Source organism: Mytilus trossulus, chromosome 9, assembly GCF_036588685.1.
Source record: "Mytilus trossulus isolate FHL-02 chromosome 9, PNRI_Mtr1.1.1.hap1, whole genome shotgun sequence".
Lineage (NCBI taxonomy): Eukaryota > Metazoa > Mollusca > Bivalvia > Mytilida > Mytilidae > Mytilus > Mytilus trossulus.
Genome location: NC_086381.1, coordinates 57,342,349 through 57,367,059, shown reverse-complemented (window position 1 = coordinate 57,367,059; position 24,711 = coordinate 57,342,349). Strand labels below are relative to the sequence as shown.

The window sequence follows — 24,711 nt, the reverse complement described above, 5'->3', positions numbered from 1 at the left end:
GATGAGTATAGACACATTGTAGATAAAAATATCTTCTTCAAACCGTCAAACATTTCAATATTTCATTGATTCTTGAATTTTTGAATTTTCGGTGTTTTTTTTTTTATTAATTTTTATTTAATTTTGATATTTATTTATTTTTTACCATAATAACAACATTGGGACTTGTGTTTTATTCGAATTTCAGATAAAAGTATCGCAGAAAACTAGTATTAGGAGTATATTAAAATAATCTGTTATACATGTTATATTTCATTGAAAAACTGACTGGTTTATGATATGTTTTTCCACATTTTTATTTAGGATTTTGTATTATAATTTGTTTACTCATAATTTCTTTTTCTTTCAAATTCGAGTGCTATGCAATTTTTGTTAGTAACAGACAATATAATTGGTCAAAACACTACATACTGACTCACAGTTGTATGTTTTAGGAAATTATAGATTTTAGTATCTAGTACAACGTCGGTTTTTTAATTATCTTTTTTTTCTAAATATGAATCATCAGACTGCGCATAAAATAAACTCTTATAGTTTTTCATCTTTACATACTTCACTGGGGTAAAGCTGATGATCGTAACTACATTTACGGTCATCCCAAGATGTCGGATGAAACATTAGTTCAGTATTTGTTTTGTCTGTTTACGTGTTTCTATGTCATTTTCTTTACAAAGCATATTGTTGTACTATGTAAATTCATAAAAGATTCACATGGAAATCGCAAATAACTTCCGAGAAATGTGTATGAAACTGGAAATTGGATTTGAAAAAATCTCTAAGATGACCGTAAATCGGGATCAAAATATTTTCAAGATGACCGTAACATATAACAAGGATGACCGTGATTGGTAAATAGATGACCGTAAATTTTGAAGGATGACCGTAATTTATAGAAGATGTGTGTAACATTTAAAGGAACAATTCTCAGAAATATTTGTATTTGTATCACCTTTTTTGTATCAAATAGAAATCCTGTTGGTATAAATCTAATTTATAATACTGCATTATGCTAAAGGTAGACGATAATACATAGCTCACCATATGTAGCCTCCAAATGCAAGCCAAAAGATTTTTTTTTATTTCTGGGATTCCTATTAATATCATAAATAATACATACACCTTTTAAAAATGCCAATGCATGTTTACCCATTGACATTAATTCGTTTCAACTACCATTTTCAAAATAATGTTCTTTATTTCAGATAGGTACATGTCTTATTACTATACCACCTGCAAATTCACGTCATTTCATGTTAAATGTAGACAGCATTTTGATACTCACTATAGACAATCATGTTTGTCCACACACATTTATAGTTTTAGAAAAAAAGTTTTCGATGAAAACACATGTCATTCTGCATATCGGTCTGTACATTTCGGGGTTGAAGTAACAAAACTTAAAATAATGCAAGGAAAATGATATCTTAAGCCAAATATTAATTTTAAAAGAACACATGCACTATATCAAATTTGAAAGTCATGATCAGTGGCGATTATGTAGATGAAGAGTGTCAAACTGAATTAAAAAATGAACTTTATAAGGATGTAAATTTTCTCGTTTGAATTATTTTACATACATGTTATTAATGGGCTTTTTATAGCTGACTATGCTGTATTGACTTTGCTCATTGTTGAAGGCCGTACAATGACCTATATTTGTTAATTGCTATGACATTTCGGTCTCTTGTGAAGAGTTATCTCATTGCCAATCATACCACATCTTCCTTTTTTATATTTATGAACTATTGCCACATATTGAAGCAAAACTAAAAAAGATAGGGCGATACGAAGATTTTATTTCCGTATTGAAATGCATATCTTCTGGAATATTTACTTAACATATTGCTTTTCATTTGTTACTGGATGTAGGAAGGTTTTATTCCCAGTCAACAATATACTCCATAAGATATGTTCCAGAAACGCTGCCATTCTGGATTACTATAAAGAAACTGTTCAAGGGTTAGGGAGTTCACTTTTTAGGGATTATAAAGCAAAAGGACTATTAACTGAAAACAGACCAATAAAACTAACTGAATGCAAAATAAATTTTGCTGTTCCATCGAACCGGTGTTGTCAAGAGAATTTGTTATTTTTGGAAGATGTTTAAATTTTAATGTGCTTTCTCTGGAACCATACACATGGGCTCGATAACTGGATATTTATATGTGTAATTAACCGTGTTTTTTTTTCTTCAACTTTTTTCGTATCGCTGCCAATTTGTATTCAAATTTTAATGTTGTTATCAATAAATATTTAATTATTTACGAGAAATATGCTATTTACTATCATTGTCATAAACTGAAAATACGGCAAATAGTTAAAGGAAATTGATATTATATATTCATATCCGCTAATCGAGTCCCTATTGAGACAAACTCAACCGAAAGCTCTGAATACTATTATGGATATTACTTAGAATAGATGGTCATCCTATAAAAGTTACGGTCATCCTTTAAAAGTTACGTTCAGCCTTTACAAATTACGGTCATCTTTTAACCAATTAAGGTCACTCGCTGATCCTGTTACGGTCATCTCGATTATGATTTACGGTCATCTTAGCAATTTTTTTAAATCCAATTTCCTGTTTAATACACATTTCTCGGGATTCATTTGTGATTTCCGTGTGAATCTTTTATAAATTTACATCGTACCAAAGTATGTTTTGTAAAGAAAATGGTTTAGAAACACTTAAACAAACAAAACAAATATTGACCTAATTAATCCGACATCTTGGGATGACCGTGAATGCAGTTACGGTCATCAGCTTTACCCCAGTGATACTTATTAGCTACCGTCGCACAAAATCGTGATATTTTTACACTGCACTGGATATATAAACATCAAAAAGGGGAAAACCAATAGCGTGCCGTTTTGATTAGATTGTGGATCAACATTTGATTATCTTCTTTGTTTTTACGTTCTTGCATGCGTGATTGAAATAGTTAAATAAATTCGGTGACCTATTACTAATTGTTTTCCATAATAAGTACTTGAGGTTCATGCACTCTTAAGGATGCATAATGTTTTGCATGAAATTCTCTTTTGTATGTGGACTCATTCTCGTTAAACAAAACACACTACAATAATTTATCAAGCAAACATTTTAAAACAACCTATATAGGGAATATTTTATTTGAACATAGTATACATAGCATCTCGACTCCTTGATCCAAAATATGTATACGTAACAATAACTATTCTGGTATTGATGGAAAATGTGTACCGTAGCCCTTAAATTTGAATAAAGAAAATCTAATGAAAAAAGGAGACAAATATTCATGCAGACCGGGTAAATCGTTATACAAAGTTTATGAAGGATAAAAATGATGATATCCTGTTCTAAGCTAGAAATAAAGATACATCCGCCAGTCCCAAATATAAACAACTATTGCCTTTGAACTGTGCACTGCTAATCTTTTTTTATGTAGGTCATTAAGGGACACATGTCCATTATCCATACAAAATTACCTAAATCTTTACATATAGAACATTATAAGACGACTGGATATTGAAACTTGATTCTTTTATAAATGATATATTGTTTCTTGTTCCCTTGCAACGTAAATATGTGATTGCCGAATCCGTTTGATAAAACATTGAATTGGGACGGTTACGAGATTATCATATATAATTTAGCAATGTCTTAAACCATATGGAAATTAACGTTGACTTTTTGCTGTTGTCTTAACTGCTGTCTAACATACGTTCATCCTTTAGTCATCGATGACATTTATATTCCTTCGTAAATTGTACGGACGCTATTACGAGTTGGTTGACTGTTATGGTATAACCGTTTCATAAAGGATGTCGGATATGTTCCTTACGTCGTAACTACAATCCCCTTCCCTTTTATAAACAAGACCTACCGAATAAGACAATTTACCGAATTTGTTATCACATTAACAACATGACGGGTAACACATGTGGAGCAGTCTCTGCTTACCCTTTCAGATCACATGAGATCACCCTTATTTTTCGGTGTGGTTCGTGTTGCTTATTGTTTTAGTTTTCTATGTTGTTTCATGTGTACTATTGTTTGTCTGTTTGTCTTTTCCATTTTTAGCCATGTCGTTTTCAGTTTATTTTCAAATTATGAGTTTGACTGTCCCTTTGGTATCTTTCGTCCCTGTTTTCTCATGTTTATAGCATAATCGTGCAATTTATTTTCGATCTGCAAGATCTATCTTTTAGGACTGTTTTACTAATTACGACAGTTCACTGCAATCTATTTTTGTTAATTTTAAATCAGTAATAAATAGTTACCGGCTTTACATATCGAGGTTTGTAAACCAAAAAAAGTAAATAATAAAGCATCTAATAGTCTTAAAATTCTGATAATAAATTGTTGAACTAAGGCCTCCAAAAATAGTGGAATAAATTACTTTTGGAGTGTCAAGAACTCTTTGGAAGTACTTGATAAATTGCATGCTTATATTGGTGATTTTGAATCTGTTCAAAGTTTTGATTTTTCTACCCTCTATACCACATTACCTCACATTCTCATTTAGAAAAAAATCACACACCTAATTGAATGGGTATTTAAAAAGTCAGAATGTGAATACATATGTTCAAACTCTTTTAGGTCATTTTTAAGTAGCAATAAACAAAAAAACTATGTCAATTGGACATGCTTTGATACTATATATGCCCTCAATTTTTACTAGATAGCATTTTTTTCGCTTTGGAGACTCAGTATATCGTCAGGTTATCATAATTCCACTGGGGACTAACTGTGCTACACTTATTGCGGACCTTTTTTTTTCTTCAACTTTTTTCGTATCGCTGCCAATTTGTATTCAAATTTTAATGTTGTTATCAATAAATATTTAATTATTTACGAGAAATATTCTATTTACTATCATTGTCATAAACTGAAAATACGGCAAATAGTTAAAGGAAATTGATATTATATATTCATATCCGCTAATCGAGTCCCTATTGAGACAAACTCAACCGAAAGCTCTGAATACTATTATGGATATTACTTAGAATAGATGGTCATCCTATAAAAGTTACGGTCATCCTTTAAAAGTTACGGTCAGCCTTTACAAATTACGGTCATCTTTTAACCAATTAAGGTCACTCGCTGATCCTGTTATGGTCATCTCGATTATGATTTACGGTCATCTTAGCAATTTTTTTAAATCCAATTTCCTGTTTAATACACATTTCTCGGGAGTCATTTGTGATTTCCGTGTGAATCTTTTATAAATTTACATCGTACCAAAGTATGTTTTGTAAAGAAAATGGTTTAGAAACACTTAAACAAACAAAACAAATATTGACCTAATTAATCCGACATCTTGGGATGACCGTGAATGCAGTTACGGTCATCAGCTTTACCCCAGTGATACTTATTATCTACCGTCGCACAAAATCGTGATATTTTTACACTGCACTGGATATATAAACATCAAAAAGGGGAAAACCAATAGCGTGCCGTTTTGATTAGATTGTGGATCAACATTTGATTAATCTTCTTTGTTTTTACGTTCTTGCATGCGTGATTGAAATAGTTAAATAAATTCGGTGACCTATTACTAATTGTTTTCCATAATAAGTACTTGAGGTTCATGCACTCTTAAGGATGCATAATGTTTTGCATGAAATTCTCTTTTGTACGTGGACTCATTCTCGTTAAACAAAACACACTACAATAATTTATCGAGCAAACATTTTAAAAACAACCTATATAGGGAATATTTTATTTGAACATAGTATACATAGCATCTCGACTCCTTGATCCAAAATATGTATACGTAACAATAACTATTCTGGTATTGATGGAAAATGTGTACCGTAGCCCTTAAATTTGAATACAGAAAATCTAATGAAAAAAGGAGACAAATATTCATGCAGACCGGGTAAATCGTTATACAAAGTTTATGAAGGATAAAAATGATGATATCCTGTTCTAAGCTAGAAATAAAGATACATCTGCCAGTCCAAAATATAAACAATTATTGCCTTTGAACTGTGCACTGCTAATCTTTTTTTATGTAGGTCATTAAGGGACACATATCCATTATCCATACAAAATTACCTATATCTTTACATATAGAACATTATAAGACGACTGGATATTGAAACTTGATTCTTTTATAAATGATATATTGTTTCTTGTTCCCTTGCAACGTAAATATGTGATTGCCGAATCCGTTTGATAAAACATTGAATTGGGACGGTTACGAGATTATCATATATAATTTAGCAATGTCTTAAACCATATGGAAATTAACGTTGACTTTTTGCTGTTGTCTTAACTGCTGTCTCACATACGTTCATCCTTTAGTCATTGATGACATTCATATTCCTTCGTAAATTGTACGGACGCTATTACGAGTTGGTTGACTGTTATGGTATAACCGTTTCATAAAGGATGTCGGATATGTTCCGTACGTCGTAACTACAATCCCCTTCCCTTTTATAAACAAGACCTACCGAATAAGACTATTTACCGAATTTGTTATCACATTAACAATATGACGGGTAACACATGTGGAGCAGTCTCTGCTTACCCTTTCAGATCACATGAGATCACCCTTATTTTTCGGTGTGGTTCGTGTTGCTTATTGTTTTAGTTTTCTATGTTGATTCATGTGTACTATTGTTTGTCTGTTTGTCTTTTTCATTTTTAGCCATGTCGTTTTCAGTTTATTTTCAAATTATGAGTTTGACTGTCCCTTTGGTATCTTTCGTCCCTGTTTTCTCATGTTTATAGCATAATCGTGCAATTTATTTTCGATCTGCAAGATCTATCTTTTAGGACTGTTTTACTAATTACGACAGTTCACTGCAATCTATTTTTGTTAATTTCAAATCAGTAATAAATAGTTACCGGTTTTACATATCGAGGTTTGTAAACCGAAAAAGTAAATAATAAAGCATCTAATAGTCTTAAAATTCTGATAATAAATTGTTGAACTAAGGCCTCCAAAAATAGTGGAATAAATTACTTTTGGAGTGTCAAGAACTCTTTGGAAGTACTTGATAAATTGCATGCTTATATTGGTGATTTTGAATCTGTTCAAAGTTTTGATTTTTCTACCCTCTATACCACATTGCCTCACATTCTCATTTAGAAAAAAATCACACACCTAATTGAATGGGTATTTAAAAAGTCAGAATGTGAATACATATGTTCAAACTCTTTTAGGTCATTTTTAAGTAGCAATAAACAAAAAAACTATGTCAATTGGACATGCTTTGATACTATATATGCCCTCAAATTTTTACTAGATAAATTTTTTTTCGCTTTGGATACTCAGTATATCGTCAGGTTATCATAATTCCACTGGGGACTAACTGTGCTACACTTATTGCGGACCTGGTTTTGTATTGCTATGAGTTACAATTGATGACAAAAATCAGCAAAGATCCATCAAAACAACATCTGATACATGTAAACAAATTTAATAATACTTTTAGATATTTGGATGATATTTTGGCTCTCAATAATGACGACTTCAGTATTTATACTAAAGAAATTTATGTTGAACTAATTTTAAATAAAGCGAATACTAACAATGACCACTGCCCTTTCCTCAATCTTGATATCTTTATCACTAACGGAAAGCTAAACACTAAAATTTATGATAAAAGAGATGATTTTTCATTTCCTATCGTTAATTATCCATTTTTAGATGGTGACGTTCCCTTGTCACCATCTCACGGTGTTTATATATCTCAACTTGTAAGATTATTTGTGTATGTAACAATGTTTTAGATTTTAACGAAAGAAATCTATATATGGTCCGAGAACACAATTAATTCGTAGTGCATTTCTTTTAGAACATAAATGAAAATTAAAAAAATCCCACCTGCGCTTTCTCAATGAAATTTTTACAGTGTGTTGTACTACTTTTGGGACAAATTATATCAAAATTATAGAAAACTTCGTCGCCTCAAACTCAAAATATGGACAATTTTGTGTTTAGGGTGTCTTGAAATCCTTTGACAGCTTCCGAAGTGCTAATTTTTAACCTTTTACAGCTGGACCGAATCACTATTTTCCTGTAAAATTCTGGACCCAAATTTTTTTACAGTGTAATTTCATCCCCCTACTTACAATTTGAGGCATTAAACATGGAGAAATAAATTTGGAAGGGGTATAAAAATTATTGGCAAGTAACCCACTGTTAACACTAGGGACTATATTCGTGAACAACGAAAATCAAGGGACGACAATTGTGGTCTCGGACCATATTACTGAAAAAATCTTACACTAGTGTTTTCGGTATCACAAACTAGTCAAAATATTTACTAAATTTTACCATCGGTATAAGGACATTATTCGTAAATATAGCTCAACATGCAGACTTATTATACATTGAGGTATAAATTTTATCCATTTTTTTCTGGAAATATTCTTTACAATGCACAAAAATGTAAGTATTCACCTCAGAAACTAAAAAAAACCTTTAAATATCAGTATTAAGAGGAAATATATTTACGATACTGTTGTCAGGTCATTAAAAATTGCATATTTTGGCGTTAATATTGATTCACTTATAGGTTCTTTGAATCGGAACTAAACACATTTATTTAAAAAAAACCCAGTTGTTGACATGGCACGGGTTATGTTCTTCTCATATATGTTATGATGGTATGATACTTATCCCCTAACGGGAAGGATTGTGCCTGATATTCATATGATGAAATCATAATCTTGCAATCAGTTCAATTGAAGTCTAGAGCTGGCATGACAGTTAACTGCTAGTAGTCTGTTGTTATTTAGGTATTATGGTCATTTTTTTTATTTTCTTCGGTTACATCTTCTGACATCAGACTCGGACTTTTCTTGGACTGAATTTTAACTGTGCGTATTGTTATGCATTTACTTTTCTACATTGGTTAGAGGTATAAGGAGAGGGTTGAGATCTCATAAACATGTTCAACCCCGCCGCAGTTTTGCGCCTGTCTCAAGTCAGGAGCATCTGGCCTTTGTTAGTCTTGTATTATTTTAATTTTGGATAATTTAATTTAGAAATTAGTATAGCGTTCATTATCACTGAACTAGTATATATTTGTTTAGGGGCCAGCTGAAGGACGCCTCCGGGTGCGGGAAATTCTCGCTACATTGAAGACCTGTTGGTGACCTTCTGCTGTTTTTTTTTATGGTCGAGTTGTTGTCTCTTTGACACATTCCCCATTTCCATTCTCAATTTTATTGTCGTTCTTATTTCAACCCTGTGTCTGTGTAATCTGTTTACTACTTTCAACTTGTAAATACCTTTACCAATTTTTGAAAGCTGTTTTCAGTGTTTCGCATATAAATAAGTTTAAAAAATCTTTCAAACAGAAATATAGATTTTTATTTCTTTTCATCTGATATTAGTTATTACACGTCCTTTAGTTAAACAGATAATACATTTTTAGTTCAGATTTATAGGATTTGTAAGTAATGGATAAGCAAACTCATTAGGTAAGGGCTAGACATGTCTTTGAAATGCAAACCCAACCCTTACAGCAGTTGCGTTCGGTTTTGCATCGTCTTCCTTCACATGGAGCTCTTTTTACCAGCCTAAAACAAAACATCAAATAGAATACAAAGTTCCATTTACATAACTTTCGAAAGTAATCTACAATAACATTTTTCGTCTATTTGTGATATCAGTGTATCATTTGTTACTGTGCTTATCACTTGTTAAAGGAATGCATGGGGTACAAATACTGATTACATATTTTCCTTCAGTATTCGAACAAAACTTGGCCAAAAATCTGCAAATTGAAAAGCCAATTAGGTTTACAAACGAACTTAAATGAATAGTTTTATGATGAAAAGACAAATTCATCTCAAAAGGATAGTTTACCTGTTACTATTATACTAAATCTTTCGAGCCTCTGGACTGTTCCACGGACAATGTCGTGTACGGAATCGAATGTACTTTGTGTGGACTTCTTTATGTTGGTGAAACTCGTCAAACTTTGCGTAAAAGAATGAATCAACACCGGTCTGATAATAAAGATCCTCAATTTAGGGTTCTTTATAACCATTTTAATCAACCGGACCATGATCCTTTTTTATCTATGAAAGTACGCATCATTGAGAAAATTTATTACAACACAAATAGCCCTGTACTAAGTACTCCCTTCCGCAAAGATAAGAACATTTTTGGATAAGGGAGTTAGGGACTGCAATGCCATATGGTTGCAATGACAATATTAAAGGAGTAGGAAATTTGTCAAGTCCTGCCTGCAGTGATGTTAATGTAATGGGTTTATTTAATACTACCTTACGACAACAACGTAGTCATGGGCAAAAAAATTACCATCGGCCTAATGTAAAAAAGTCTTCCAAATCTAGATCACCATCTGGGAGCTTTGATGACCTTCTTTCACATCTTCATCATCCACTAGGGTTACATTACATAAGAACTATTCTCTTTTCACTGCCAGTTAATTTTCTTAAACGTTTGAGAGAGAATGCACTTGACAAAGGAGGCACCAATACATTTTCTGCAATATACAGACTAGTCAGTATTATTTGTGATGTAGCTCTTTTCTGTCTTTTCAAACCAGTAAGATCTGAACCTTTACGTGAAGAAAAGAGGATATTCCTCCCTGTTAATTTTGCCAATAGAGGAATCGATGCAATCAATATCTGCAACGTGCTACATCACAAGGAGGTAACATCTAAAATGCCTATTTATTTTCAAAATCAGTCTGTTCCTATTGTATCCTACAGTTACACCAAAACCATTGCACCTAAAATATTTAACTATAAACAGGCATTACAGGACCTTGACTTAGAACAATACCTTAAAAACCCTCAGACATGTGACTGTTCCCACTCGCCTTATAATTACAGCCCCTCTGGTCATGTTATAACTGGGGATCTAAATATAATTCAACATGAAAATCTCCTAAAGGTGATTTCTCATGGTCCTAAGTTTAGAGAACCCCAACACATCAATTGGAACCATAACTTTAAAATAATTATGGATTCTATTGAGGACTAAGCCAGAGCATGGGCAAAGCGAGAAGAAGTTGAACTGGACACTTTGTCAGAATGGGTTAAAACTATCAGGTCTCTGATAAAACGTCGCATTCACAAGTTGAAAAACTGTGTGAACGATCGACCAAAGTCCGTTTTCAGAGACAAAGAGGTCATGAAATGTCTATCAACTCTTCATGATAAGTACGTTGTTGTTCCTGCGGACAAAGCTTCAAATAATATTGTCTTTGTATGTAAATCGTATTACTACGAATGTCTTGTAAAAGAATTGGGTATAACGGAGCACTCAGGTAATCCCACATACAAAGACATATCATTTGACAAGGATGAGATTTTAGCAAATCATAAGTCCTTCATGGCTTCAATAAACATTACATTGAACACAAAATCGGAGGACTTACCTTGTTTGTATTGGATACCAAAGCTTCATAAAATTCCGTACAAACAACGGTATATTGCTGGCTCATCTTCATGTTCCACTAAAAAATTGTCTATTAGATTGACTAAAATTCTGTCCGCAGTGAAAGAGGGTCTTCAGAAATACTGTGAAACTGTTTACTCGCGTAGTGGTATTAACCATATGTGGATTCTTAAAAATTCTAAAGAACTTCTAGACGATTTCAAATCTCGGTCTTTTTCTGAAATAAGTTCCATCAAAACTTTTGATTTTTCAACCCTGTATACCACCATTCCCCATGTAAAATTGAAAAATCGCCTAAAAGAAATTATCCACAATGCCTTTCAACATAAAAATGGTAGCATACGCTATAAATTTATTACTTTGGGATTTCATAAAGCATATTTCGTTAATAGTGACAAACAAAAAGGTAAATCATGCTACACAGAAGAGCAAGTAGTCAGTATGCTGGAGTTTCTTATCGACAACATATTTGTTGAGTTTGGAGGTAGACTTTTCCTATGGGAACAAACTGTGCGCCTCTTCTTATTTTCATATGAATCGGAGTTCCTCCAGACACTTGTCAAAAACAAGAGGATCAAAGAAGCCAGATTATTTAATTTCACTTTGAGATATATTGATGATGTTCTTTCCTTAAACAATCCGAACTTTTCTGATTGGGTTCCATTAATATATCCCACAGAACTCGAGATTAAAGAAACAACAGACACGGCTTCCTCCGCCTCATTTTTAGACTTATATCTCGAATTTGACTTACACAGTCATCTCAGTACCAGAATCAATGACAAACGAGACGATTTTAATTTCGAAATTATAAATTTCCCCCACCTTAGTAGCAATATACCAACTTCACCTGCATATGGGATCTATATTTCCCAACTTATTCGATATTCAGGAGCTTGCAGCTCCTACTCAGACTTTGTAAAACGTCATCAGTGTCTTAGTAGAAAGTTGATGAACAAGGGGTATGTCAAAGAACGTCTCGTCCTTTTTCTAAAAAAGTTCATCGGAAGGTACCAAGACCTTGTTGATAAATATTCCGTATCAACTTCTCAAATAATACACGATGGTCTTGATGTATAGATTCTGCGTACTGATGTTGTGTATCATCTTAACGACATGTGTTATTGTTCTTTTATTTGTTTTTGTTCTATTATTAAGATTACTTTTACTGTTGAATGGTTTTATATGATATCCGTTTGACGTGGCTCGGTACTTATACATCTCGTCAATGTGTTTGTATTGGCTTTCATTTTTTGGTGATTTGTTTTGTATATGTGACTCTTTGTATTTCTTTTGTGCTTATAACGTGACTCTGTACTTTAAAAGATCCCGTCAGTATGATATTTGTCTATAATATGTCATTATGATATATTTCTATTATGAATTACTATATACGTTGAACCACAAACGTCAAAATCAATCAATGGCGTAGTGGAATTAACAATTTTTGGATTCTCATAAATTCTATGTATAACTTTTGGACTAGTTTGAATCTCGGTCTATTTCTGTAATTCATTCTTACATACTTTTTATTTTTTAACCCTGTATGCGTACATTGCCTATGAAAATTTTAAAATTGTTTGTATGCACATTGAACGACAAATTTATGTGACGTGTGTGATTTTTCTGACGTCAGACACTCAGGTCGGTCCATGTGTTCGTAGATATTAGATGTTTTTGTGTCCTGTTAAATTGTTCCTTTTAAAAGTTTTGGATTCTCATAAATTCTATTATAACTTTTGGACTAGTTTGAATCTCGTTTCTATTTCTTTAATTTATTCTTACATACTTTTGATTTTTTAACCCTGTATGCGTACATTGCCTATGTAAATTTTAAAATTGTTTGTTTGCACATTGAACGACAAATTTATGTGACGTATATAATTTTTCTGACTTTAGACACTCAAATCATCCATGTGTTCGTAGATAGATGTTTTTGTGTCCTGTTAAATTGTTCCTTTTAAAAGTTTTAGATTCTCATAAATTCTATGTACAACTTTTGGACTAGTTTGAATCTCCGTCTATTTCTTTAATTTATTCTTACATATTATGATTTTTTAACCCTGTATGCGTTCATTGCCTATGTAAATTTTAAAATTGTTTATAATCCTGGTACTTTCAATAACTATTGTATGCACATTGAACGACAAATTTATGTGACATATATAATTTTTCTGACGTCAGATACTCAAATCAATCCATGTGTTCGTAGATAGTAGATGTTTTTGTGTCCTGTCAAATTGTTCCTTTTGAGGTTGTTATACGATGATGACTGATGTACCCATATTTTGACTATTTTATTAATTGTGACTATTTATTTAATGCATCATGTAAATGTAGCGGAATTTGATGAGACTGTTATTAAAGTGAGAGGGTTAGCGCTATAGAACCAGGTTTAATCCACCATTTTCTACATTTGAAAATGCCTGTACCAAGTCAGGAATATGACAGTTCTTGTCCATTCGTTTTTGATGCGTTTTGTTTTTTGATTTTGCCATGTGATGATGGACTTTCCAAATTGATTTTCCTCTGAGTTCAGTATTTTTGTGATTTTACTTTTTACCGGTAGGAGTTGGAACCGTAGTTTCTTAATAATCTCTACATATAATTTACACGAACAATTTTAAACGTTAAATCATGTCAGTACAAAAAACACGGACTACTGAGCTAATGAAATCGTCGTGAACTAATAGTCAACCAGCAATGGTATTGCAACGAGTGCTTTGAAAATGATGATAATAATCAGTAAAGGAGTAGGTTTGGTATGGGCCGATTTTGGCCTCAAAGTTGTAAGTTCAATAAGACCCCTTTTTGGCCGAAAATATATCAGTTTTAGAAAATAGTGAAAATGTAATCTTTAAGCTATATTTTGGAAAGTGAAATGCTTCTGCTACATAAATATGAGCTGTTTTTGACAATACAATGCACATATATCGCGTTCTAGCATCATTAAGTCATGCTAAATTACTGAAATCTTCAAAATTTTAGCATTTTGGTTAATTTTTAGACGGTTTCCGTCTAAAATGAAAGTGACCTCATTCGTGTTCATTTATGATATTGAAATGTAAGTTGTATTTGATGATAATACAAAACATATATAAAGGTTAAGGATGACCACGGGTGCGGCCACTTTCATTTTTGACAAAAAACATCTTGAAAGTTACCTTTTTGGCATATTTGATAGATTTTTCATATTTGAGATTGAATCAGAACGTTTTGAATGACTAAATCAATTAAAATCTTTCACTTAAACTAATCGAATCATTTGAAATAGACACTTAAGTGTTTAAAAAGTGTCCACAAACTTTCGTAAGATGAACCGGAAATTTGAGGCCAAAATCGGCCCTTACCGGACCTACTCCTTTCAGGTTCATCTAACGAAAGTTTTTGGAAACTTTTTAAACACTTAAGGGCATCCGATACAGTTTCTCGATAAAATGTAATTTTTATAAATTTGTAATGTGTTGTAGGTCTTGGCAAGTTATAAAATAAGACACAAAATAAAACATAGGTCACCGTGCTTGTTTTTAAGAAAATTGAGGCTGTAAATTGGGGATTTGTGCAATTTTGTAATAAAATTAGGCAATGTTAAAAACAATTTGAAGCAGATATTTTTCGTCGTAAATTATTAAGATCGGGTTCAATCTGAAACTGTAATAAGTGACGAAAAGGAAAAAAATAAATCACTACATGAGTAACTATACAATTTTTCAAGCCTTGCTTGTCATTGCGGACGAGATGCTGAAAGTGGTATTTTTTTAAACCTAAAAAAAGAGAAATAAACTGTTTCTGAAAATGTCATTTTTATAATTTTTCTGCATAATTTGCATTTTGTCATGCTTTCTCCAAATCCCAAATAAAAAATATAGGTCACCGTTCGTGATTCCATGATAAACGCGATTTATCCTAAAAGTTGCGTCCCCCTTTGTAACCTCAACGTTAGCGCTAAAGTTCCCGACGTCGCTGGCAGACAATTTCGACGTTATCTCTGCAAATGACCAGAGACATTTTTCAGATGTATAAATATTGCTTGTAACATGTGTAAATTACTATCTATAAATTGGAAATATTAGTTCAGGAAATATCATGTGAATAACAAATCCCTCTCTCTGTTTGTGGTCTAAGTGAGAAACATCTCAAGAAAAGTTATTACGGACTGTTGATAATTTTTACGGCTTTTAAAATTAAAGACTCGGCAATTTAGAAATTGACATACAGGCACATTTACAGTACACACTCGTGTATTGTTTCATACCGTATGTTGACCTCTAGATTTATTCTGTTTTGTTTGATGGGCTGCTGTGTCATTACAAATATTCCTTAAAATCCTTTTATTCACGTTTTAATCACTGGGAAATCCGGTTTTGTTGATACGAAAGTTAACGTTGTTTGGACAGTAAATCAAATTTAACGCGCATTGCAATTCGCATTAGAATTTACGTTAGTGTAACGGTTTATTTGTTCCTCGGTGATATTTCATCCTGAGGATAATTTGTCCTGGTAATTTTTTTCCAGGCATGGTATTTCACAGGTTGATTTTTACCAGAGGAGTGAAAATCTATCTGTGTTATGCGGATAGTATCAGTGTATGTAAAGTGCGGATCCTAAATTATCATTTTTACTGTATATGCCATAAATGTCTAATGTAGAATGATAAATAAACAGACGAACTTTTTTTAATTTTTGAAGAAAATGAAGAAAATTAGTTAAAATGTATATGTTCAGAAATACATAATACTAATAAAACAAAGTTAGAGATGCGAGCGGGGTTTTATCGCGCCTAAAGCCATCCAGCTGTGAAATATATACCAAAATAGGTTCAAATATTTAGGACATTTCACGAACAGATCGTGCAGGTGCTTTATAACTAACAGTTGAGATGCTGTTGCAGTAAACAATATTCATTTCAATACAATTATTAAAGTTGTATAACGTAGAATATGTTTTGTCATTCAGTTTCTTCATATTTAACTAAATTCCACTATGATGATTTCGTAATGCTAGTGATGTTTACTGTCGAATAATGATACTATTATTTCACTTTCACTGTGGAGCGAATCATTAGTATTGTATATGCGGTGCATTTTCACTGTATAATTTTTTTTTTTCTATCTATTACAGCTCATTTCTTTAAGCATGTAGAGCAAGACTTTAGTTGATTTGCTTGCTTTTTTTTTATTGGATAATCATTATGATAACACCCAATTTAATTCAAATATTAAAAATACAGGTAAAGCTATGCCTATTCATATTGTTTTAAAATGTCAATCTTATTTACAAAGTTTGTATAAACAATTATACAAACAAAGCAAGCAAGCCAACCAAAGTTTTGCTTTACATACATTAGGAAATTAGCTGTAAAGCCTTAATTTAGCCGACTTGCTCAAACAATAGATAAAGTAAGAGAAAGATTTGATAAAATTTAACTTACGGAGGAAAGTTTGGTTTTAAAACACTATAATAAATTCAATAGAAATAATATTTATTTCAAATGTATTCCATTTAGTTTCTCATAAAGCGTATAGGGATCTTTATCCTTATTTGTTCTTATCCATTTCCATGACACTTCACCACTAATTACGTACATCTTGATATAGATTGCACCTTTGTTTTCCCGTTTAAAAGGTTTTACACTGGAGCCCTTTATAACTTGCTGTTCGGTGTGAGCCAAGACTCCATGTTGAAGACCGTATCTTGACGTATAATGGTCTACTTTTATAAATTGTAACTCGGATGGAGAGTTGTCTCATTGTCACATACGACATCTATATATGGCTCAAAAACGAAACGAGACGGGATAAAAAGGGATAAAAAAAATCTACGCTACTTTTTTAATATATTTATAATGGGCTTAATATAATCAAAATACTAGTAGAGTAAAATAGTGGGTCGCATATGGGTATAAGCGTCACGCCGGATTGCCGATTTTTTGCAAGCGTGACAGGTGGAAGTCAAATGATTGTGTAGTGAAAAACGGGAAATGAAGTCTAGCGGGACACGGATAATTACAAAAAATTAGAACTTCATAGTATAAGCGGGATACGGGAATCTGACAAAACAATAAGCGGAATACGGGAATCTGCCAAAACAGTAAGCGGGATCCGGGATCAGAACCCCCCAATGAGACCCCAGAATAAGATATTTTTGTATATTCATCCTATTGTTACAGTCATGCCTTTCAATAACAAATGTATCCGATGCATGCATTTTTTTTATATTTTTGGTCCCTTTTTCAATTTTGTGGGGTCCAAATTTATAGACAAAAGTCCTTTAATATAGATATTTGGAATTCGTTGACATGCTGAATCTAACCGTGTTTCTAGTTTGGGGATTTTTTGCCTAGCCCACATAGAGTTCCAAAGGGTCTAAAATCAACAAAAATGAATTGTAGCATGCATTTCGTGTACAATAACCCAAATGTGCATGGTTTTACCTCTGCGGTAGTATCAATTCGCGGATCTAGAATTTTTCATAAGTAGGGGCCCACTGACTGCCTAAGAGGGCCCGCTGCTGTCACGCTCCAGTGATTCCCTATATAAGTTAAAATCAAGGAGAAACGTAATCTGAAAAATACAATATGACATTTTGAGAATCGCTTTTGTTACAAGTTTGAAAAGCTATACTATATTTGATGAGAAATGAATGAGGAGTTTGTATTTCAATTTGAAAATACATGTATCATAAATCCTAAAGTCATCAACTAAGTTTTTTTTTCATTTGTTGCAAGTGCATTTATCACATAATTCTACAATAAAAATTCCTCGCATCTTTGAAAATTCTACATTAATAATGACTGCACTAACAGTGATAATTCATCGCATCTATAGTTAAAATGGATCGCTTTCAATAATCGATATGCTATATTATGATGCTTTTATAACACTTATTTGAACTTTAATGCTATGTTTGTATATTATAAAGACATATCACAATGAAAATATGTTAAAACTTAACTTAAAATCCTTTAACTTGATATTTTCAAAACGTAAACAAATACAGTTTTCCCATGATCCTTTATTCTACAATAGACATACCCGCATATAACAGTAAAAATAAACAAGCTGGATTCGCACTTTATATACACTGAGTATGTACCGGTATATATTTGCCATGCTATATTTCACAGAACCGTGAGAAATAAAGTCCCATTAACTACTACGTATGTTACTCACAATCAATATATACCTGACTATAATTATAAAATGTTTCACAGAGGTAGACCAAATTTGCATAATTTATCAAAGGGAGGTAATTATGATAAAGTATTTTAAAGATGTTAATATACTATATTTCTGAATCTATTTTTGTATGTAGTGAAATTTTTCCTTCAATCTGATTTTTTAATTTTTTCATTTATATACAAAGATGACTTAAAACTTGATTTAAAAAGACAGATAACATTTCACAGGTAAAAAACTATCCAGCTGTTAACCATGCTTTTGTTCCAATATATTGTTATGCTATGATTTATCTGATTTCCATATAATCAACAACTACATCTCTGTCCTCAGACAAAACTATTTATATAGTTTAAAATATCATCATAATCAAATTCTCCTATTACTGTTAACAGAAGTAATGCAACTATATTTCTACCTTACATTTAAATTTATATTTGTACTGAGATCTGAAAACAAGTCACTTTTACATGTATTTCACTAACCTTATTTAATCATGATATTATTTTCAAAATTACGATCTTTGAAATTACTTCTGGGTTTCTTCCCTATGTTTCATGATAGTTTTCTTTTTAAAAATATGATATATATATTGACTTGAGTATTTCAGGAAATTTTTTCAAGGATAATTTGTGAAATTATTACCCATTATAATACATTTTTTTAACAATTTCGCTTTGTTTCAAATACACTATTATCATTTCATAGTATTTTTTAAGGATAAGTTTTACTAATAACTATTCAAAAAGTTAACTACCCAGATAGAATTTCACAGCAAAGGAAAAAATATCCCAGGGAATTTTTTTTCCTCCGGACAAAAAAAATAACAACAACTACGTACTGTGACATTTTCTCCTCCGGATCAAATAATTTTGCTTTACATAAGTACGTAAAACATTTTGAATGCGAATTAAACTAATTCGAATTAGTTAATGCGAATCGAATTCGAATTACGTTTGACATCAGAATTATCCTGCAAACGGAACTTCTTTTGTTGTACATAAATTGTAGCACAAAAACTAGGCCGTTACTTTTCTCATTGAATTGTTTTACATTGTTATTTCGTGATCTTTTATAGCTGACTATGCGATATGGGGTGTGATCATTGTTGAAGACCGTACGGTGACCTATAGTTATTAATATCTGTGTCATGTTTGTCTCGTGTTGAGAATTGTCGCATTGGCAATTATACCACATCTTTCTGTTTTATGTGGTCAGAAAACAAAAGCAAAATCTTATAAAGGAGAAGTCTTCAATGTGCTAAAGAATGCTTTTGTCCAAACAACATGAACAATGAAACTATAACTTTCATTTTTTTTATTTGGCAAATACGATTCGATTAGTTGCGATTAAAAGCCTTCACTCATAGCGTTGGTCAATAACTATATTTTTTTCACCATATAGCGCGTACATAAAATATCGCACGTCCATTCCTCTGTCTGTCCTTCCGGTCCTTCTAGTTAATTAAATTTTTCAAGTGTACAATTCTTGTTAACTTTCTATCAAACTGATATCGTATGGCCACGCTCGAAAATCAGTGCATATCAACTATTCTTTAAAATAGTTATGCCATTCGGAAATATTGATTATATTGGAAATTCCATTGTATTTGCTGTCATTCCGTCATTTCTCTAATAAAGTTTATAAAAAATATAAAAAAAAACCAAAATAAACAGTTGCGCCACGAGCGCATGATACGCCCGTCGTCTTATGATTTTGAATAATACCATGTTTACGACGGACAGACGGACGCTGGCATTTCTATACCATGTGTCCCGTCAAAATTTTTACGGATGTATAAACATATTGTTGGCTATTGCCTTTTGTAAGATAAAATACCTGCAACGTGGAAGAAATTAGAACTAACTTCTTTTATAAAAGTTGTGTCATTGTTTATATTAGCGGCGTTAACCTACATTTTCCTATTAGTTTTAAAATATCATTGGTTTCTTGTGATGTAATAAAATGTCAATCATGGATGATGAATGATAATAAAAATGATAGTTGAAATGCAACAAAAGGGTCAGTCGTCTTGACATTGCTCACTATACGATGTTTTGTTGTCACTTTTCAGATTGTTTTTGTCAAAAATGAAAGTGCGTGTTCATCCTCTATCTTTATATATGTTTTGTATTATAGTTAAATACAACTTACGTTTCAGTATCATAAATGAACACGAATGCGGCCACTTTCATTCTAAACGGAAATCATCTAAAAATTAACCAAAATGCTAAAATTTTGAAGATTTCCGTAATTTAGCATGACTTAATGATGCTAGAACGCGATATTTGTGCAATGTATTGTCAAAAACAGCTCATATTTATGTAACACACGCATTTTACTTTCCAAAATATAGCTTAAAGATTACATTTTCACAATTTTCTAAAACTGCTATATTTTGGGGCCAAAAATTAAATGCATCAAAATAGCTTTTCTTAATTTTCATACTTTACGATTGCTCAAATCAACATGCTATAAAGCTTTGCAAGTGGTAGATTGCTAAAAAAACTAATGAAATCTGAACACCTGTACACACCGAGAGTCAAGGAAATCATCTTTATTTGTACATGTTGTTCATTAATAGAGTATTTGTTTTTTGGTTAAATTTGATGATGTTAGCAGATCTTAAATCTCCTCGATTGATTTTATCCACCACTATTCTAAAAGTAGTTTTCCCCCGTTTTTTCTTTACCATTGTGGTGTATTTCGAGTTTTGGTTTGTGTGGTCAGTTGTATTCACCGAGTAAAGAAATTCATTATACGGTACAAGAATATTCCTACAATATTTCAGTGTTTCACTTTTGAATCTAATCGCCTTAAAATATATTTGTATATGAAATTATCTCTTGATCACGTCTTTTGGATTGTTAAGAATGATATAATAATCTAAAATACAATTAATGTTACAAGGAATATGTTTGTTACTTCTATTTACCGGTGCAGATTTTATCCAATGTGCATGTCCTTTTGATATTCAATTACTTTAGTATTTCGATTGAAATAAACTGTATTCAAACCGACTCAATCAACCATTAAGAGACTCAAAATGATTTAAACTCGATGCAAAATGTAAACAACCCATACAACTCAACTTACTTATGAGCAAGACCATAGTCTTCGAAGATTTCGTCATGTGCCATGTTAACTTGAAGTAAAGTATTGTTTCTAAGAAATAACGAAACTTTTTCAAATTATTATTACAAAACAATATCGGAACATAATATAGTTAAAACTATACAAAGAACGATAACTCTTATGAAAACTCACTTACCATGGCAATCTTCATTTTATCACGGGTTATATATTTTATGTTATATACCAAGAAAATGGCGAAATTAAATAGATATTCACCCGTTAAGGTAAGATTACGTTATAATCTGTCGTGAGCAGAATATCTCACATGGGAAAAAGCTTCTGGGTCAACCTACATCAGCAACGGTCATACATAAATCCATTTATTGCTAACGATTTAAGAAAATATTACATGAATACTTAATGTACCAGTCTTGTATTACAATTCCAGATTCCGGTGCATGTCAGAACATGGAGGGAAACAAAATAGTGCATTTTGTTCTGATTTTTTTTCTGTTTGATTATAGGTTTATGCTGAATTGAAACATATATATAAACTTGCATCTTTTTGGGGATATCAATCCAGGAAAGTAGAAGGATATCATGTTTACTGGAAGTGGTGCGGCCTTCTAAAAATAGCAAACAGAAAGTAGAAAAAAAATGTTTTGACTTCAGGATTGCGTAACTTTTTATTCTTCGTGGCAAGACCCCATTTTTTTGATTAAATCACAATTTCACATTAGTACATACATGATATGAACATGAAATTTTTTTTCTATGTAGCATTTTTTTATTTTTTTATTTCAGCTATTTTGCATGTAAGCCTATGGAGCAGTTAATTACAAGACTGCAACCTTAAGGAACTATGTTACCGAAACTGCATCTAAAAAAATAAAAGAGCTAACTGTAAGCTAGCTCTCTAGATCTATTTGGGTAGAACACATTTTTCAGTTATTTTATATTTATTTTTGTTCTTTGATATAAACACGATAAAGGTATAGCTTTTGCTATGTTTCAATTTAGGTTCTGTCTTAAAAAGACCAAATATTTTTTTCTGATAATTCAAAACGAAATGGGCTACATTTATTTTGTTTTGGGTGAAAGGTAATGATTAACAGTACCCATTCCTCTAATCTTTCTTGTTCTCCTCACATAAAACCCTACATTTCCTTAAGAAAGTAATAGAAATCACAGTAAAAGTAAGATATATGTCGGAGATGTTGGCTTTTGGCAAATAGTAAATTGTTTGAGTTCAGCATACGTCTCCAACAGTATACACATAACTTAATTGTTTCTGCGATCAGTGGACTTGAAATGGGTAGATAAAAGAGGATTGAAGAAACATTTCATACAAACCTATCAGTATTAAATTGTGTTTGTTTTTCTAGAAATTTGTTTGTAAGCATTATGTCTTTTACTGTTGATAAGGATCCTTCCAAAAGAGAATAAAACACAGTATCAAAAAATATTTGGACTTTAAATTTGAAAGAAGTTCTTAAGTTGTCTTACCTCCAACGGACACGAACAACAGACAGATGAATAAACAAATAGAAACCTTCATCTTTCAATTTGCTCTCTCTACAACAAACAAACAGATCTTTTTGTACATGATGGCATACTATTGAATACTTCGTTGTCTTCAATATGGTTTCCGAAACGGTAGCGCAACTATGTGTCTCTCCTAGATTATCGTACTTTTTGTGCATGTTAATTTATGTTTACAGATTACATAATGCTGAATGCTTTTGGCGTTGTGCATTGTGAATACAGCTGAAGATCTTATTTTGCTTAATAAAATTGTACAACACTTTCTGGTTATCAATAATTCATAAAGTATGCATTGAATGCTACATTAAATTCTATTTAATATGTACTTACATAACAAAATACAACCAGTGTATGAAAGACGTTGACAAAATCTGCTGTTTTTCCAGTTTTCATTCATGACTCGGAAAAAAAGTATGATCCTGATTTGCGGCTTTAGGTCCTTTCATGGTTAATATTCCTTCACACGATTCATGCATCTTAATTTCAGAAAATGCACTTTTCCGTCTGTATATCCTTGTTTCTCTACAAAATTAATTATTAACAATTAAGTACTGTTATGAAACATGTCAAGAAACAATTTAAAATATATAAACAATGAGATGGTCAACATGGTCAAGGCCAAAACCAATTTGTAAATGTATTTTATATAACTATCTTTTACTGAGACAATATCATCTTCTTTTAATTTAAAACAACAAGATTAGTTAACAATTGTCAAACATATATCATTTATATTTGAATTTTTCAACTTTAGTATCCGTCAGCTGACGTTTTGTTATAATTTGTATTTATTTGGATTTCGATTTTTAACCATAATGGCAACATTGAGGCTTGCATTTTACTCGAATTACAGTTTATTTATCACTAGTTACCACAGATAAGCTAAGAGTAACTAATTAAGATTCACTGAGTTAAATATAAATGGCGCCACTCTGTGTCCGTTAAGAATATTGCACCATTGTGATAAGTCGGTATACATTAAACAAATTTAACTCGTTGTTTTTAAATAATATCAAAGATAACTATTTTAGAGTTGCATTAACAAATTCAATTATATTCTATTTCAGAATTGGCTGTTTAATGATATATTTTGCAACATTTTTATTTAGAAGTTTTTATAGTAATTTGGTTAGCCATAATTGCGTTTTCTTTTGACTTCGAGTGCTATATAATCTTGTCAGTAAAATACAGTTTACTAAATTGATAACGACATAGTGAGTATCACTTGTATTATTAAAGAACGTGTTAAAGAATTTAACTAACAATTTTTGCAAGCTGAAGCACTTATGAGTATGTCCAAATATACTGCTGAACTTTGTTAACGCATAACATATTTCAAACGAACCCACACGAATACTGGAATAGCCACATGTGCATCGGATGAATAAGGAATCCATTGTATTGATATCTAACTTTATGTCTTGTATATATATATACATGTAGTAATTATAACATTCTTATCTTGTCATGTGCACAATTTATGTTGTCTTGTCTTGTCTTGTCGTTTGTTTACCAAAAATAACTTGTTCAATATC

The 24,711-nt window shown here is 31.7% G+C and overlaps 1 protein-coding gene across 2 annotated transcripts; it reads right to left on the bottom strand.

The window, feature by feature from the left end:
- Positions 1-9,297: 9,297 nt before the first annotated feature.
- LOC134684041 (uncharacterized) lies at positions 9,298-23,620 on the bottom strand. 2 transcript variants are annotated; one of them, XM_063543334.1, is made up of 4 exons: positions 23,507-23,620; positions 23,138-23,206; positions 21,653-21,701; positions 9,298-9,523 (listed from the first exon to the last, which is right to left on the bottom strand). In XM_063543334.1, exons 2-4 carry the CDS (start codon positions 23,187-23,189, stop codon positions 9,421-9,423), a joined length of 204 nt encoding a protein of 67 aa, XP_063399404.1. In that variant the 5' UTR covers positions 23,190-23,206; positions 23,507-23,620; the 3' UTR covers positions 9,298-9,420. The 2 variants fall into 2 exon arrangements, 1 of the variants encoding a protein (XP_063399404.1); XR_010101149.1 differs by lacking the exon at positions 21,653-21,701.
- Between the last annotated feature and the right edge of the window lie 1,091 nt (positions 23,621-24,711).

Coding starts and splice junctions, on each gene's coding strand:
- LOC134684041 (XM_063543334.1), bottom strand. CDS start 23,189: ATGAAGGTTTCTATTTGTTTATTCATCTGTCTGTTGTTCGTGTCCGTT. Junction 21,702..23,137: donor GTTGTTCGTGTCCGTTGGAG/GTAAGACAACTT, acceptor CTTTACTTCAAG/TTAACATGGCACATGACGAA. Junction 9,524..21,652: donor GACTATGGTCTTGCTCATAA/GTAAGTTGAGTT, acceptor GTTTTGTTTTAG/GCTGGTAAAAAGAGCTCCAT.